At 42.4% G+C, this 14,051-nt stretch overlaps 1 protein-coding gene across 1 annotated transcript in view; it reads right to left on the bottom strand.

The window, feature by feature from the left end:
- The window catches only part of LOC126355031 (uncharacterized), a 415,838-nt gene extending 404,637 nt beyond the window's left edge, over positions 1–11,201 (bottom strand). The window contains exon 1 of the mRNA XM_050005178.1: positions 10,972–11,201. Coding sequence (XP_049861135.1) covers positions 10,972–10,995 — 24 coding nt within the window. The 5' untranslated portion in view covers positions 10,996–11,201. The remainder of the gene's footprint in view (positions 1–10,971) is intronic.
- Positions 11,202–14,051: the final 2,850 nt, after the last annotated feature.

Genomic DNA, 14,051 nt, shown 5'->3' with positions numbered 1-14,051 from the left:
CTACCGACAATCGTTCTTTCCACGAACAATACGAGACTGGAATAGAAGGGAGAACCGATAGAAGTACTCAAGGTCCCCTCCGCCACTCACCATCAGGTGGCTTGCGGAGTATGGATGTAGATGTAGAAGTGATGGAATGTGGATAAGGGTCTGTGTAACGACCTGCCCATCGTTTACACGTTCACGGTAGCGTTGAGCAGAATTTTGGTGAAATTTGGTGCTGATGTGACATCATTAATCCACCTTACACCTCACATGAACTTCTGCCGTTTGAAACGTTGCCGAACTTGAGGGTGACGTCGGAAGTAGTCACGCTTTTATATCGCTGCAGAGGAAAGTTGTGGGCACCTTGGAGCTAATTTTAGAACGTCTGCGTCGCAATGGGTGAAAATGACGAGGTTTCAAAAGAAGTGACACTTTAATTGTGTTCTGCTGTGTACTTGTGGGCACTATCGAAGTTCACTGCAGACAGCAAGCACAGAACACATATACCGTTCATGTAGAATTAGTTACCTGTAGCAAGAGACTAACGGCCAGTCCAGTATTTCGAAGATGTAAACAATGGGAGCCACGTAGAATGGGAAAGGATGAGCCAAAATAGCATCCTCGCATTTGGAGCCAGTTCTGTCACACAGCATTTCCTCGTGCGACTTCGTTCCGTGGACGTGTGATGCTGGTTTCCATTTTTTCCAAATGTTTATGCGAAGAGATCGTAGGCTGGTATACTATAGCGATAGTGAGCTCAATTCATGCACTTGGATGAGTTTTGATTAGTTCGCAATGGTTCAAATGGCTCTGAGCACTATGGGACTCAACTGCTGTGGTCATCAGTCCCCTAGAACTTAGAACTACTGAAACCTAACTAACCTAAGGACATCACACACATCCATGCCCGAGGCAGGATTCGAACCTGCGACCGTAGCAGTCGCACGGTTCCGGACTGCGCGCCTAGAACCGCGAGACCACCGCGGCCGGCCTAGTTCGCAATGCTGTCCTTCCAGACGACTATCACATATTGGATATGATGTGTCAGTTGGGTGTCAGTGTTGGTGCTGATAATCCAAGGAAAGTGCAGTGATAGTAGTTTGTGCGCCAGACAGGAGAAAGATCCAGGTTCAGGCTAGCACTACTGCGTACACCGAAAAGCCAAAACATTATGACCACTACCCAGCGCGAGACTGAATGCTGCCTGATTGCGTTGCGGCCACGAGACACGTTAGGGAACTTATATAAGCAGAGCAGAGACGAACCATTCTAGTGACGATAAGGGCCGCAAATGGTGAAACCCGCTGACAAACGTGCTTGTGACAAGGAGCAGATTGTTGTGGCACGTCAGCCTGAAAGCATCTCAGAAACGGCGAAGTTGGTCAATTGATCGCGTGCTACTGTCACGAAAATGTATGAAAGCGGATGAAGGGTGGTGAAACTCGCAAGTAGAGACCTAGGAGTTGGACGTGCACGCCTCTCCACAGAACATGGAGGTCCGAAGCTTGCTCAGAGCGTATTAGTAGGATAGACAGCACCGTGTGGTAGATCTGACGACAGAACACGAAACTGGTGCAGGCACAAGTGTTTGCGGAGCACTCCTTTCAGTGCGCGTTGTTGAACACAGGGCTCTACTGTAGATGACCCATACATGTTCCTATGTTGAGACAATGGTACCGTCAATTACGATGGCAGTGAGCGCGAGATCTCCGGGATTGGAAAGTGGATCAAAGGATTCAGGAAAACGACTGTTCGAAATACCGCGCCTTTGATGGAGACCGGGAGGGGGGGAGGGGGGGCGATGGGACATGCGGTAGTAACAGAGACGCCATGACAGCTGTGGAGTACGTGATCATTACTGCAAATCACCTGCATCCCTACATATTTCATGTCTTCCCTGTCAGAAGCGGCACACCAAGTTTCAGCCATATTGATCTCTTTCTTTGTGTTTGGCATTCGTGTGAACTGTCAAAAAATTAACGAAAAAGAATTTCGTGTAGTGATTAAACAGTACTTTATGAAAAGCTAAACGCCTCAGGAGAATAAAGAGAAGCTTGATAAACATTACGGTGACTCTGCACCTTCGATTAGAACAGTTTATAAGTGGTTACAAAATTGTCGGAGTGGCCATATGGGCACAAGTGATGCTGAATGTTCTGGACGCCCTGTGGAGGTTATGACTCCAGAAATCATTGATAAAATCCATGATATGGTGATGGATGACAGAAGAGTTCACGTGCATGAGATTGTTGGTGCTGTGGGCATCTCGAATGAACGGGTACATAATATTTTGCATAAACATTTGGACATCAGAATGCTATCCGCAAGATGGGTTCCGCGATTGCTCACGCTTGATCAAAAACGGAATCGTGTGAAGTGTTGCAAGGATGCTTTGCAGCTGTTCAGGAAGAATCCGCAGGACTTTAAGCGTCGTTTTGTCACTGTGGATGAAACATGGATACATTATTATACTCCTGAGACCAAAGATCAATCGGTTACCAAGGGAGAATCTGCACCAAAAAAGGCGAAGGCCATTCCTTCGGTTGGAAAAGTTATGGCGACTGCCTTTTGGGATTTGCAAGGGATAATCCTCATTGAGTATCTGGAAAAGGGTAAAACTATTACAGGTGCATATTATTCATCGTTATTGGACCGTTTGAAAACCTAGCTGCAAGAAAAACGCCGGCGACTGGACCACAATAAAGTCCTTTTCCATCACGACAATGCACCAGCGCACACCTCAGCAGTTGTGGTGGCAAAATTAATGGAAATAGGATTCCAACTCGTTTCACATCCCCCCTATTCTCTAGACTTGGCTCCCTCGGACTACTATTTGTTCCCCACTTTGAAGAAATGCCTGGCGGGACAAAGATTTTATTCAAATGAGGAGGTGATTGCAGCAACTAATAGCTATTTTGCAGACTTGGGCAATTCCTATTATTCGGAAGGGATCAACAAATTAGAACAGCATTGGACGAAGTGTATAAGTCTAAAAGGAGACTATGTCGAAAAATAAAAAAGATTTACCCCAAACACGTACGTAGTTTTTATTTTTGCACGGACTTTTCGAACGCTCCTCGTAAATACCATACAGAATCGCTGCTGTATTGCGTTCCAAAGGTGGACCAACATGTTATTAAGAAGACGTTCATAGTACAAGGAATAAAGTAACTTCCGCATGATGTCTCATTGCCAAGTAACATAGCTCGATGAAACTTTGATCTTGTGTAGAAAAATCTGCTAAAGTATACTTCAGAAGGTAACTGATGGAAACACACCGTTAGACATGCGGAAACAACACTTTTATTCAAAGGCTTTAAATACACTGAAGTTTCCACTACTTATTACGGTCCCCTTGACATTAAAAAAGGCAGGACATAGTTCTTAACAGGGCTTGTGATCACAACAGACAGCTGTACATACCATGCAAAGTGCTCCCATGCTGGCCAAAAGGTTGGTATGGAGTTTTTATGGCGGGACGTTCCATTCGTTCACGAGTGCGGTTGACAGTTGCTGGATGGTCGGTCATTCATGTGTATGTGATCAAATACCTCTCCTAAATGGATCCCACACTGGGTCGATGGGCTCAAGCGGGAAAGGACAGGACAGGACAGTCTTTCGCCGAATATCTAGCGTTCCCCTTACGCTCATCGATGCGGTCGTGCACTGTCATCCATAAAAATAAAGTCTGGGTAAATGCGCTCCTAAAAAGGCGCACACGGTCAAGGTGTACATTATCGCAATAGCGTTGACCGGCGAGCGTACCATGTTCAAAAGGTTTGGAGGCGAGTACACTCACGCAACATTATGCCTCCCCACACTATAACACCTAACTACCAAAGCGATCATGTTCGACCATGTTCCTATGTGCATTAAGTTGAAATAGCTCTAATCACTATGGGACTTAACATCTGAGGACATCAGTCCCCTATAACTTAGAACTACTTAAACCTAAATAACCTAAGGACATCACACACATCCATGCCCGGGGCATGGTTCGAATCTGCGACTGTAGCGGTCGCGCGGTTACAGGCTGAAGCGCCTAGAACCGTTCGGCCGGCGTGCATTAAGTGTTGCATCTCTCGACATATGAGGATACGTCCAGCATTGTCGAGCATTATGGTTTTGGCGTTTCAGCTGTTATGGTATGGGAGGCACAATGTTTAATGGACGTACTGACCTCCAAATCTCTAGATACAGCATCTTCAGCAGACAATATTATCGTGACATTGTGCTCCTTCTCCATGTGTGTCTTTTCGGGAATACATTCTAATCTGATGTCATTTTTATGGATGATGACGTGTGACCGCTTCCAACTGCGCAGGTGGAGGAACGAAAGGATAGTTGACGAATGGAGTAGCCTACCCGTTCCCTCGACATGAATCCAAGCAAGCCGATCTGGGTTGCGTTGAGGAGACGTACATATGGCACCAAAGACCATCCAGCAGTTGTAGACAGCGCTGGTGAAGGAATGGGTTTTGTGGCCGGGAAGGGAACACGTTGCGGAACATACATTGCCGTCATTGGTGATCACATACAGTATTAAAAATCAGGTCTCGTCTATTGTAGTGTGAGGAGACCACCACACATCGTGGTGACTTCAGTGCAATAACTGTTTTTGAATAAAAATGTCACTTTTGTTGGTATCATTGCTTATTAGTTAAGGCCTGTACTGCACTGTATCAGTTATTTCTATATATGTTCCAAGAATCAAAGCGCCATGTTACTCGGCAATGACACATCATGCGGAGGTCACTTTTGTCCTCAAGTTTGGTCACTTTTGTCCTCAAGTTTTGCAAACCAGTGTGTTGTAGCTCATCAACGAGTACCGAGACTGGCCACCAACCGAATTCTCCGAACAGATAATGAGCAACACAGGAAGTGTACAACACTTTTTGTGTATTCTTTGGGGATCGCTAACAGCAGATCATTAATGACACAGTCGCTTACAATTATCAATTTGTAGAATGAATAAAATTTTGTTTTACATCGTCTTGATTCCAAACCCGTTTTTAGATTTTATCGCCGGCCGTGGTGGTCGGTCGGTTCTAGGCGCTCCAGTCCGGAGCCGCGGTGCTGCTACGGTCGCAGGTTCGAATCCTGCCTCGGGCATGGATGTGTGTGATGTCTTTAGGTTAGTTAGGTTTAATTAGTTCTAAGTTCTAGGGGACTGATGACCACAGCAGTTGAGTCCCATAGTGCTCAGAGCCTTTTTTTTTTTTTTTAGATTTTATCAAACACAACGGGTCTTTATTAGCGTTGCTACGAACAAAGCACAACTAAGAAAGGGGCTAAAATAATACGGCAAGATGAATAAATCGAAGTTCTGAGAAATAAAAGTTAAATACGGCGGTTCGATATTGGAAGTGCTTGCTACACCATCCTCAATGTATGAAGCGGCATATGAAAGGCATTCATAATTATGACAATGAATTGAATAAGAAAAGGTTTATTGACCTGTTAGAACTCAAAAGAAAGGCGGACTTCAAGGAAACGACCGTTTCAAAAACGAAAATCATAACGAATTATAATGACCAACAGTCGCTACATGCTGAACTGACTCAACAGCATCAAAAGCCGTGAAGAATGACGGAAGAGTACGGCGTGGTTGAGGTATGCATTTGCAGATGCACCAACTGCTTCCCGATGATATTTACACAGATTTTCTGGCTGTTAGAAATGAAGAACGATGTGCACCAACCAGGGCTGGTTTAGCGCCAAGTCAGACAAGTTGCCGATTGGGAGAACGTCGACTGGGGCGTCCAGGACCAGGGTTTGTATACGACGTGTATCACAATCAGTAGCGAAAAATGACGCAAGTGAAAGATTACTGCGGAAATGGGAATAGGGGCAGACGGTAAGTCATTTGTGTGGAAAAATGTTATCGAATCGGTTCTGCCAGTGGCAGTAGCAATGCGTATTTGTATTTTTTCTGCTAATCTACCTTCCTACCTTTTTTTCCCTTCTAGACTGTTAATGCACACGACTCTTAGACGTTCTATGCCAATTCACAATGTAGCTATTTAACAGGAAACGCCAAACGTGGGAGTAAAACGCACTTACTTCATCAGTAATTTTGCCATAGTTAAAAAATTTCCAACTCTCTTTGCATTTATGAGTAAACTGGATGCTCTATTGGCTATGAGTTCGTCTACGTCTACTCGGCGATTCACACGTAAGTGCCTGACAGAAGATTCATCGAAACATTTTCACACTATAGTATTTCCCTAACGTTACAAACACTAACCGCGCTGTAAAAACGGACAGATAATTCTTTGTGCGTGAGCTCCTGCTTCTCATATTTAATTACGATCATCATTTCTTCGTGTGTATGTGAGCATCAACAATATATTCTCAGGTTTGGGGGAGTGAAAATATCTCGCCGCATCGAAAAACGCCTTTGTTTTAATGACTGCCACTCACAACTCCCTTACCATATCCGTGGCACTCTCCCCCCTATTTCGTGACAGTATAAAAACGAGCTGCCCTGCTTTGAATTTTCTCAACAACCCCCGTCAGTCTTAACCGGTAAGGATCCCATACCACATAGCAGTATTCCACGACAGGACGGACAAGCGTAGTACAGGCAGTTTCTTTAGTGGATCAAAAAATGTTCAAATGTTTGTGAAATCTTATGGGACTTAACTGCAAAGGTCATCAGTCCCTAAGCTTACACACTACTTAACCTAAATTAACCTAAGGACAAACACACAGCCACGCCCGAGGGAGGACTCGAACCAGCCGCACAGTCCATGACTGCAGCGCCTGAGACCGCACGGCTAATCCCGCGCGGCTGTAGTGGATCTGTTGCATCTTCTAAGTGTTCTGCCAATAAAACGCAGTCTTTGCTTCACCTCCCACAACACTATCCACCGTTCCAATTTAAGTTGTTCGTTACTGTACCTCAAAGATAATGGACAGCTTTCAGATTTGTGTGATTCATGGTGTAACCGAAATTTAACCCGTTCCTTTTAGCTGTCGTGTGGATGACCTCACACTTTTAATTTTTTTAGTTTTAATTGGAACTTTTCGCATAAAGTAGATCATTTTGCAATTTGTTTTGATGTTCTGATGACTTTACTAGACGGTAAACGACAACATTATCTGCAAACAATCTAAGAGAGTTGATCACATTGTCTCCTAAATTATTTATATGGCGTAGGAATAGCAGAGGGCGCCGCGTATCACTTCCACTTTACTTTGTGAATTTGCATCGATTACTACGAACTGTGACCTTTCTGAAAGGAAATCACGAATCTAGTCGTACAACTTAGCCTATGCACCACAGGCACACAGTGTAATTAGAGACTGCTTGTGAGTTACGGCATCAAAAGACTACTGGAAATCCAGAAACGTAGAATTAATCGACGATCCGCTATCAATAGTACTCATTGCTACACGAGAATAAAGCGCTAGTTGTGTTGCACAATAACGATATTTTCTGAATCCGCGCTGACTGTGTAAATAGATTATTTTCTTCGATGTAATTCAAAACGTTCGAACACGGTATGCGTTTTAAAACCCTACTGCAAATCGACGCGAGTCGAGTATTTGATTAAGAAACATTTTCTAGGTTACTTTTGGACCATCCTGTATTTCTGGATCACTTTTTCATTAAGTCGGATAATGCACGTATCGTTTGAGAACAAAGGACATTTTCGAATCGATACATGGATCGAAATAGTGGGTGCTTGACGACTACGCCAAAGTTGAAATACAGTGTCTATGTCTAACAAGAAAAGCTTTGCAGTCTCTTCATTAAATTATTTAGGTCATGACACACAAACCCAGTGCGTTATGGGCAATAAAGGAAATTAACAGTTTACGCGCCGATCAACGGAAAGATGCTCTCTTTCAGTGGGAGAAAATCAGATACCACTAAACTGAAACAAAAATGGTAAGGCATACCAGGCGGCGAAATGACAATCGTGGAACCGACAATCGGCGGAGAGGCATCTTCTGAAGAGGTACAGAAGCATTCTGCAAGAGCACGTTGCACTGAAGTGGTACATCACGAGCCATACACATTAACTTGCAGCTATTCTTAGGCACCGGGTATTCTCGAAAGCGCGAGTGTCGCTGCGCATCATCGTGATAGACAAAGCTAGACAAAATCATAAATCTGGAATTCACCTGTGTGAGGAATACCAGTCTGGTCCGTACATTCTCACGTTTTATGTCTTCTTTCATAATTCTATGCACTACTCTGACAGCATCTTGTAGACTGAGGGCTATAAACGATGAATGTTCTGTAAATCCCAGCATTGTGTAAGCCTTTCATTTTGACGAAACTTCAGCGGCTTTTGCGACAGTTTTTCTGTTTTGTTTAATTCAAGCATCTTTTCACTTGTCCTTCTGACGGTGAGTGGACCCCGTTTCAGACTTATCATGACAGAAAAATTTGAGACAGTCACCGGGAACCGAGCAGCAACCAACGACTCTTACAGTAGGCTACGGAGCTCTACAGTAACTAACTAAATGCAAAGAACGGCAGAGTGCAGAAGCGTGTCCTTGAAATGCAGCACTCAGTTACTCTTCCAAAAGTTTGTGTGTGTGTGTGTGTGTGTGTGTGTGTGTGTGTGTGTGTGAGAGAGAGAGAGAGAGAGAGAGAGAGAGAGAGAGAGAGAGAGAGAGAGCGGGGTGGGGGGCGAGAAGATGAGGTTGTCCGTCACATCATGATCAGCGGATTGTATACGAACATCGTCTCTGTTGTACGGAGACAGCGTAAATATGCTGTTGACCGTGATCTGACAGTCGAATGGCGACTTCAAACTTCTTATAGGCTTTTAACGATAAAGGCTGAGGGGTCTGGGTTTCAGATGACCACGCGTTACAGATACGCATCCGTCATACTAGGGCGAGAAAATCAGAAAAGCCCCGTCCTTAGCATTCCTGTATGCCACACGGCCATTAGTGATAAAAAGTCCACTTTTCGGTTTCAAACGAAACTAAATGTGTAACGCAAAAGCCTTTGCCTTGGGGCAGACTGGCGAGATAATCTTAGATTGAATAAGTGTGCGTGACCGACAATATGCCCAAAGTATCACATTGGTTTTCTATCGCCACATCCGTTTAGTAGGTAAACGTCGTGCTAGCTATGTGTTTGTGATTTAGTTACGTAATATGCGAATAATTAGGAAAAAGACGCAACAATGAATACGAAACGTTCTCCCTGACAAGCAATTAAAAGCGTATAAATCATACCAAGCATAGGTGCCTCTCCAGGGGTGCGGCCAACAAAAACAGAGGAAAAAAATGTTGAAGCATAAATTAAGCGCTATCGCCGAGTGCGTTAATATCGTTGCTACCTCACACTGCATATAATCTCCGTACACACTAACGCAAGGCAAATTCAAGATCTTTGCTTCCGTTTGGGCTTAACGTCCCGTCGAGGTCGATGTCATTCCAAATAGCACTATATAGACCAATATGTCCAGAGTGTCCGCAAAAATCGAACCTTTTAACAAAACGCCTGTAAGAATGTAGAAAAAATCGCAGCCACGGTCTAACTGTACATATTTCCATCCACTGACAGTATGGACTGCTTCAGCGCTTTGCCATGCAGCTCAGTTTCGTGAATCGGGCAACAATGTGTAACATACGATATCGCCAGAGCTGATCAACTTTAGGTAAACTTACTCGTGACAGAAAAACGAGCCCCATCATGAAAGTGCGAATCTCTTTCACCACTCACATTTGGAAAGAAATCGGTGCTAATCTGATGGAGCACGAATGATGTTAGACATTTTTACCTTCCGAAAAAATACCCCAACAAAGTTTTTAAGTGATTTTGGAGGAATAGCGAATGGGGATTTGTATACTGTCCTCACTAAACACGACACGAATGACTTAAGAAAAAGCGCTTCCTCACTCAGTAAGACACATTGGGGTAAAACCGATAGGTGATAGTACAGCGAAGTGAAACGGGCTGCATCAAAGACTTTGGCGGAGCCGACGGCGTGGACGCGCCACGGTTTGAATATGTCACTCTGGAAAGTCCGTCCTATTACGTGTGGTGCCGGCTCAAATGTATTTACGTGTCCCTTCCACTCAGGATTTTTTTATTCCTTCATTATAGAGTTGTTGTCACATATCCTTCTACCAACAGCGGGTCGTCCCGAACTTTCTCATGCTATACGCGCTTTTTCCTTTATTCAGCAAATGCAGACTATTTAAATGCGGACTATCATCAATTACGTGACGACAGTGCAGCAAAATACTTTTTGCATCCAAGAGGATGTCTCGCTTTCCGTCGCCGTTGAGTTCGGCACACAACAGTCACAATATTTTATATTGCAAAATGTGTAAACCGGCATTGACGCCAGGAACTTTTTTTAAACAGAATGGTTCTATAAACTTTTTCGACATTGCCTTCCATCATACCCAACAGTGTGTGCAGGCCGTTTTTAATATTTCGGTGAAAATGTATCTCGCTAGATACTTTTGCCGGTGACATATTAGCAGCGATTACTATCTACGAATAGGCCGAATTACATGATGCGCTAAGTGCATCTAACAGATACAAAAAGAAGTCAATTCGTGTTTCCTCGTATTAATGCACAAAGGAAAGAATTTCCTAAAAATATTTTTATTCGCAACTACACGTTTACGCTGCACAAAAAAATGTAACTGTGCGCGTATGACAGAAATTGCGCGCCTACCTCTCAATGTGTATCAACCTGTTGCGCCCTATGTTCCGCAACGCAACTGTCGTAATTTGAAACTTCTTCCCTTCCATGGATGAAATATGTGACAAATTGTTAAACATGGAATATACGTTCTGAATTTATTGGTGTTGTTCTTTTTCTGATCAGACGCATAAACTCCTTTACGGTTCAGAGACAAATAAAAACTGCGTGGCACTATTTCTTTGATGAAAAAAAGGTACACTTAACATGAGTAATATATCAGTGCTTACTATCGCCATATGACACACGGAATCATTTTAAAAACTGTCACTTTAATTCTGATCTACTGAGTGTTTACCTCGAATAATTTGCTTCTCCCCATGCGTTCTTCACAGTTTCCAGTTCTTAATGAAATTACTCCTTGGAGTTAGAGTCTTTTCACCCTGTATGTCGTGGCTATCAACCGAAAACTAAAAATTTACACAACGCGCACGAACGCTTCTTTCCACTCTGCTAACGTCAAACATCTTTCGACAACTGCAGCCGAAACTTTCTTGAACCAATAACTTGTCCGGACGCGCCACAAAGCACTTCAATGGCGAAGATAAAAGCACTATCTGCGGCGGCGGCGCCGCACACGATAAGCGCAATATCGATACTACAGAAAAATAAGTGTAGTCGGTATGGGTTCTTTAATCTATAGAGAGTAATTAAAGATCAAGTTAAGATATCATGGAACAATAACAACTGAAAAAGCTCTCATCTTCGCTAGCAAGTGATCACGGAAAGAGGATATGCCTCTCTTCCCACATGTCAGGCAAAGTGTGCCCAATATCTATAATTCAGTTTTTAATCTTTAATTGACGTTTGATATATTTTAATTAAGTTCACGTGAACTGGTCGCAAACGTAAGCGCAACATTGACATACAATAAATTTTTGAGCAGGCGTGATGAACTGGCCGTAGGGCAATTTTGCGTAAGAATTCGGATTGTTCAAGCTGCTGAGAGTTTCTCGTTTCGTCAACCACGCTTTATAGCACACATCACATCAATACCTACTTCGCCCACCTCTGCCCCCCCCCCCCCCCCGTCTCAATGAGTTTACATAGAAATATGCTAAATGAAAGGCGTTTTGCTGTCAAAAGGTGAAAAACTACCCAGGAGGATCTTGTCGAAAACCGCTCACAACTCAAAAAAATTCTCGACGTATGTAAAGGCTCTCTCTGCCCTCAAAATTAGTGTTACACACCCAAGGTGGTAAAGAAACTGAAATTGTCTCTCGCAAAGCAAAAGTGCTGACCTGCAAGCCAAACGTTCATTTACAAAAGAAAAATGTGCATTGCCCTGGTTTAATTTTCTCAACGGTACAAATGAAAATATGAGTGATATATATCAGCAGTGATGAAAGCAGCTGCAGTAATTTAGACTGAATAAAGCATCAGAACATATTGACACCCAGATTCTTTACAGAATTTGTGGTTTCATTAGCCCAACTTTTAACTATAACAGACATAAAAAAGGACAGCAGAAGTGATCCACTTAACTATCATCCAATATCACGGGATCCATCTGTTATAGAATCTTAGATGTTTTCTGTGCTCATATGTAATGAGATATCTCGAACAGAATGAGCTTCTCTGTCAATCAGCATGGTTTCATAAAACACTGGTCATACAAATCCTAACTCTCACTTTTCTCAAATGAGACCTTGAAAGCCATTAATCAAAGCAATAAAATATATGTAGTATTTCGTGGCATTCAATAGGCATTTGATTCTGTCTTTAAATGGTAAAGCCGTCACCAACAGCAACACTTGTTTGAAATCCACACTTCTTTACTAGGTATGGTCCTATTAGACATGGTATCATCACCTTCCTTCAGTTTTTGAAGTGCCTTTCCTAGCTAGTCATACGGGGACCCTGCAGGTTAACACATATTCCCAACTAAGGAGCAACTCTTAATTTTGCACATTAACAATCATTGCCAAAGGTGAGAAAGTTTAAGTGAGAGATAAAAATTCTAAGATTGACCAGAGATCGAACTCAAGACCTTTGGATTCAGAATCTGACACATTACAACTTCCTTTATTAAAAAATCATGGGAGGTATCAAATGGAATTTGTGACTAGACTGGGGATGAAGATAAGGAAGACACCATGTTGTCTTGGATGGAGAGTCATCAACAGATTCAGAAGTAACTTTAGACAAGGCACAGAAAAGTTGTTACGACCCTTCCTGTTCATGTTACTTGCTTATGACATGAAAGACAATATTAATGGTAACCTCAGACTTTTTGCAGAATATCTGGTCATATCTTGAAAAGATTAATTGTTTAAATGTTCAAAAATGTAAAATTGTGGGTATCAAAAAAATGTAGTATCCTTTGAATGAACTATCAATAATTCAGAAATGGAAACATTCAGCTCACAAAAACAACTGGATACAGTGAACAGTGGGGATATGAAATCCAGTAATCACATTGGCCCAGATGTATGTAAGACAGGTGGAGGACATCGGTTCATTAGTAGATACTCAAGAATGCAGTCTGTACAATGAAGACTGCTTACACAGCACTCATGTGAACCATTTTAGAACACTGCTCCATCTGTGGGATCTATATCCCACATGACTAACAGGAGACAGTGAACATATACAAAGAGGTGCAAAATGAATGGTAAATGGGTTGTATGACTTGCAGGAGCATATCATGGGAATTCTAAAATGCATGAAGTGGCAGATGCTTGTAGAAAGCTGTCAAATATATGGTGAAAGCTTTCTTACAAAATTTCTAGCACCAGCATTCAGTGAAGACTCTAGGAATATACTACGCGCCCTATGTACTGCTCCTGCCATAGCTGCAAAGACAAGATTAGACTAATTACAGCTTGCAGATAATAACTTTTAAATGAAAATTGTTCCAGATTTTGTTCTTATTCCAAGCAACATAAGATCCATGGAATGAAAATTAGTATGTCTTGCACAAGGTGGCTAACCACTCTGGGAATATTTAGGTTTTAATTTCACACTTTGCTTTTCCATTGAAAATTTCAAGTACCCTTCCAGTACCATGAACACAATTTTCAAACTCCAGAAAAGAACCATAAGAATAATAACCAGAAATAGTAGTCGAGCTCATTGTAAAGATCTGTTCAAAACACTGGGAATTTTAACTGCTCCATGTGAACACATTTACCAGTCAGTTGTACACATCAAAAGTAACATTGGCAATTACTGCACAAACAGCTCTGTCCATGACCATGCAACAAGAGATAGACTCAACTTACATTTACCAAGAAAAAATAAACATAAAACTCAAAACAGCATTTTCTACCAAGGAATAAAACTGTACAATAAATTACCAAAAGAGATTAAAGAAATTTCAAAAATACACTTATTTAAGAAGGCAGCTAAAAAGTACCTGTTATGCAATACATTTTA

Source organism: Schistocerca gregaria, chromosome 3, assembly GCF_023897955.1.
Source record: "Schistocerca gregaria isolate iqSchGreg1 chromosome 3, iqSchGreg1.2, whole genome shotgun sequence".
Lineage (NCBI taxonomy): Eukaryota > Metazoa > Arthropoda > Insecta > Orthoptera > Acrididae > Schistocerca > Schistocerca gregaria.
The sequence above is the reverse complement of the archived record's forward strand: the minus strand, read 5'-3'. Positions and strand labels throughout refer to the sequence as shown.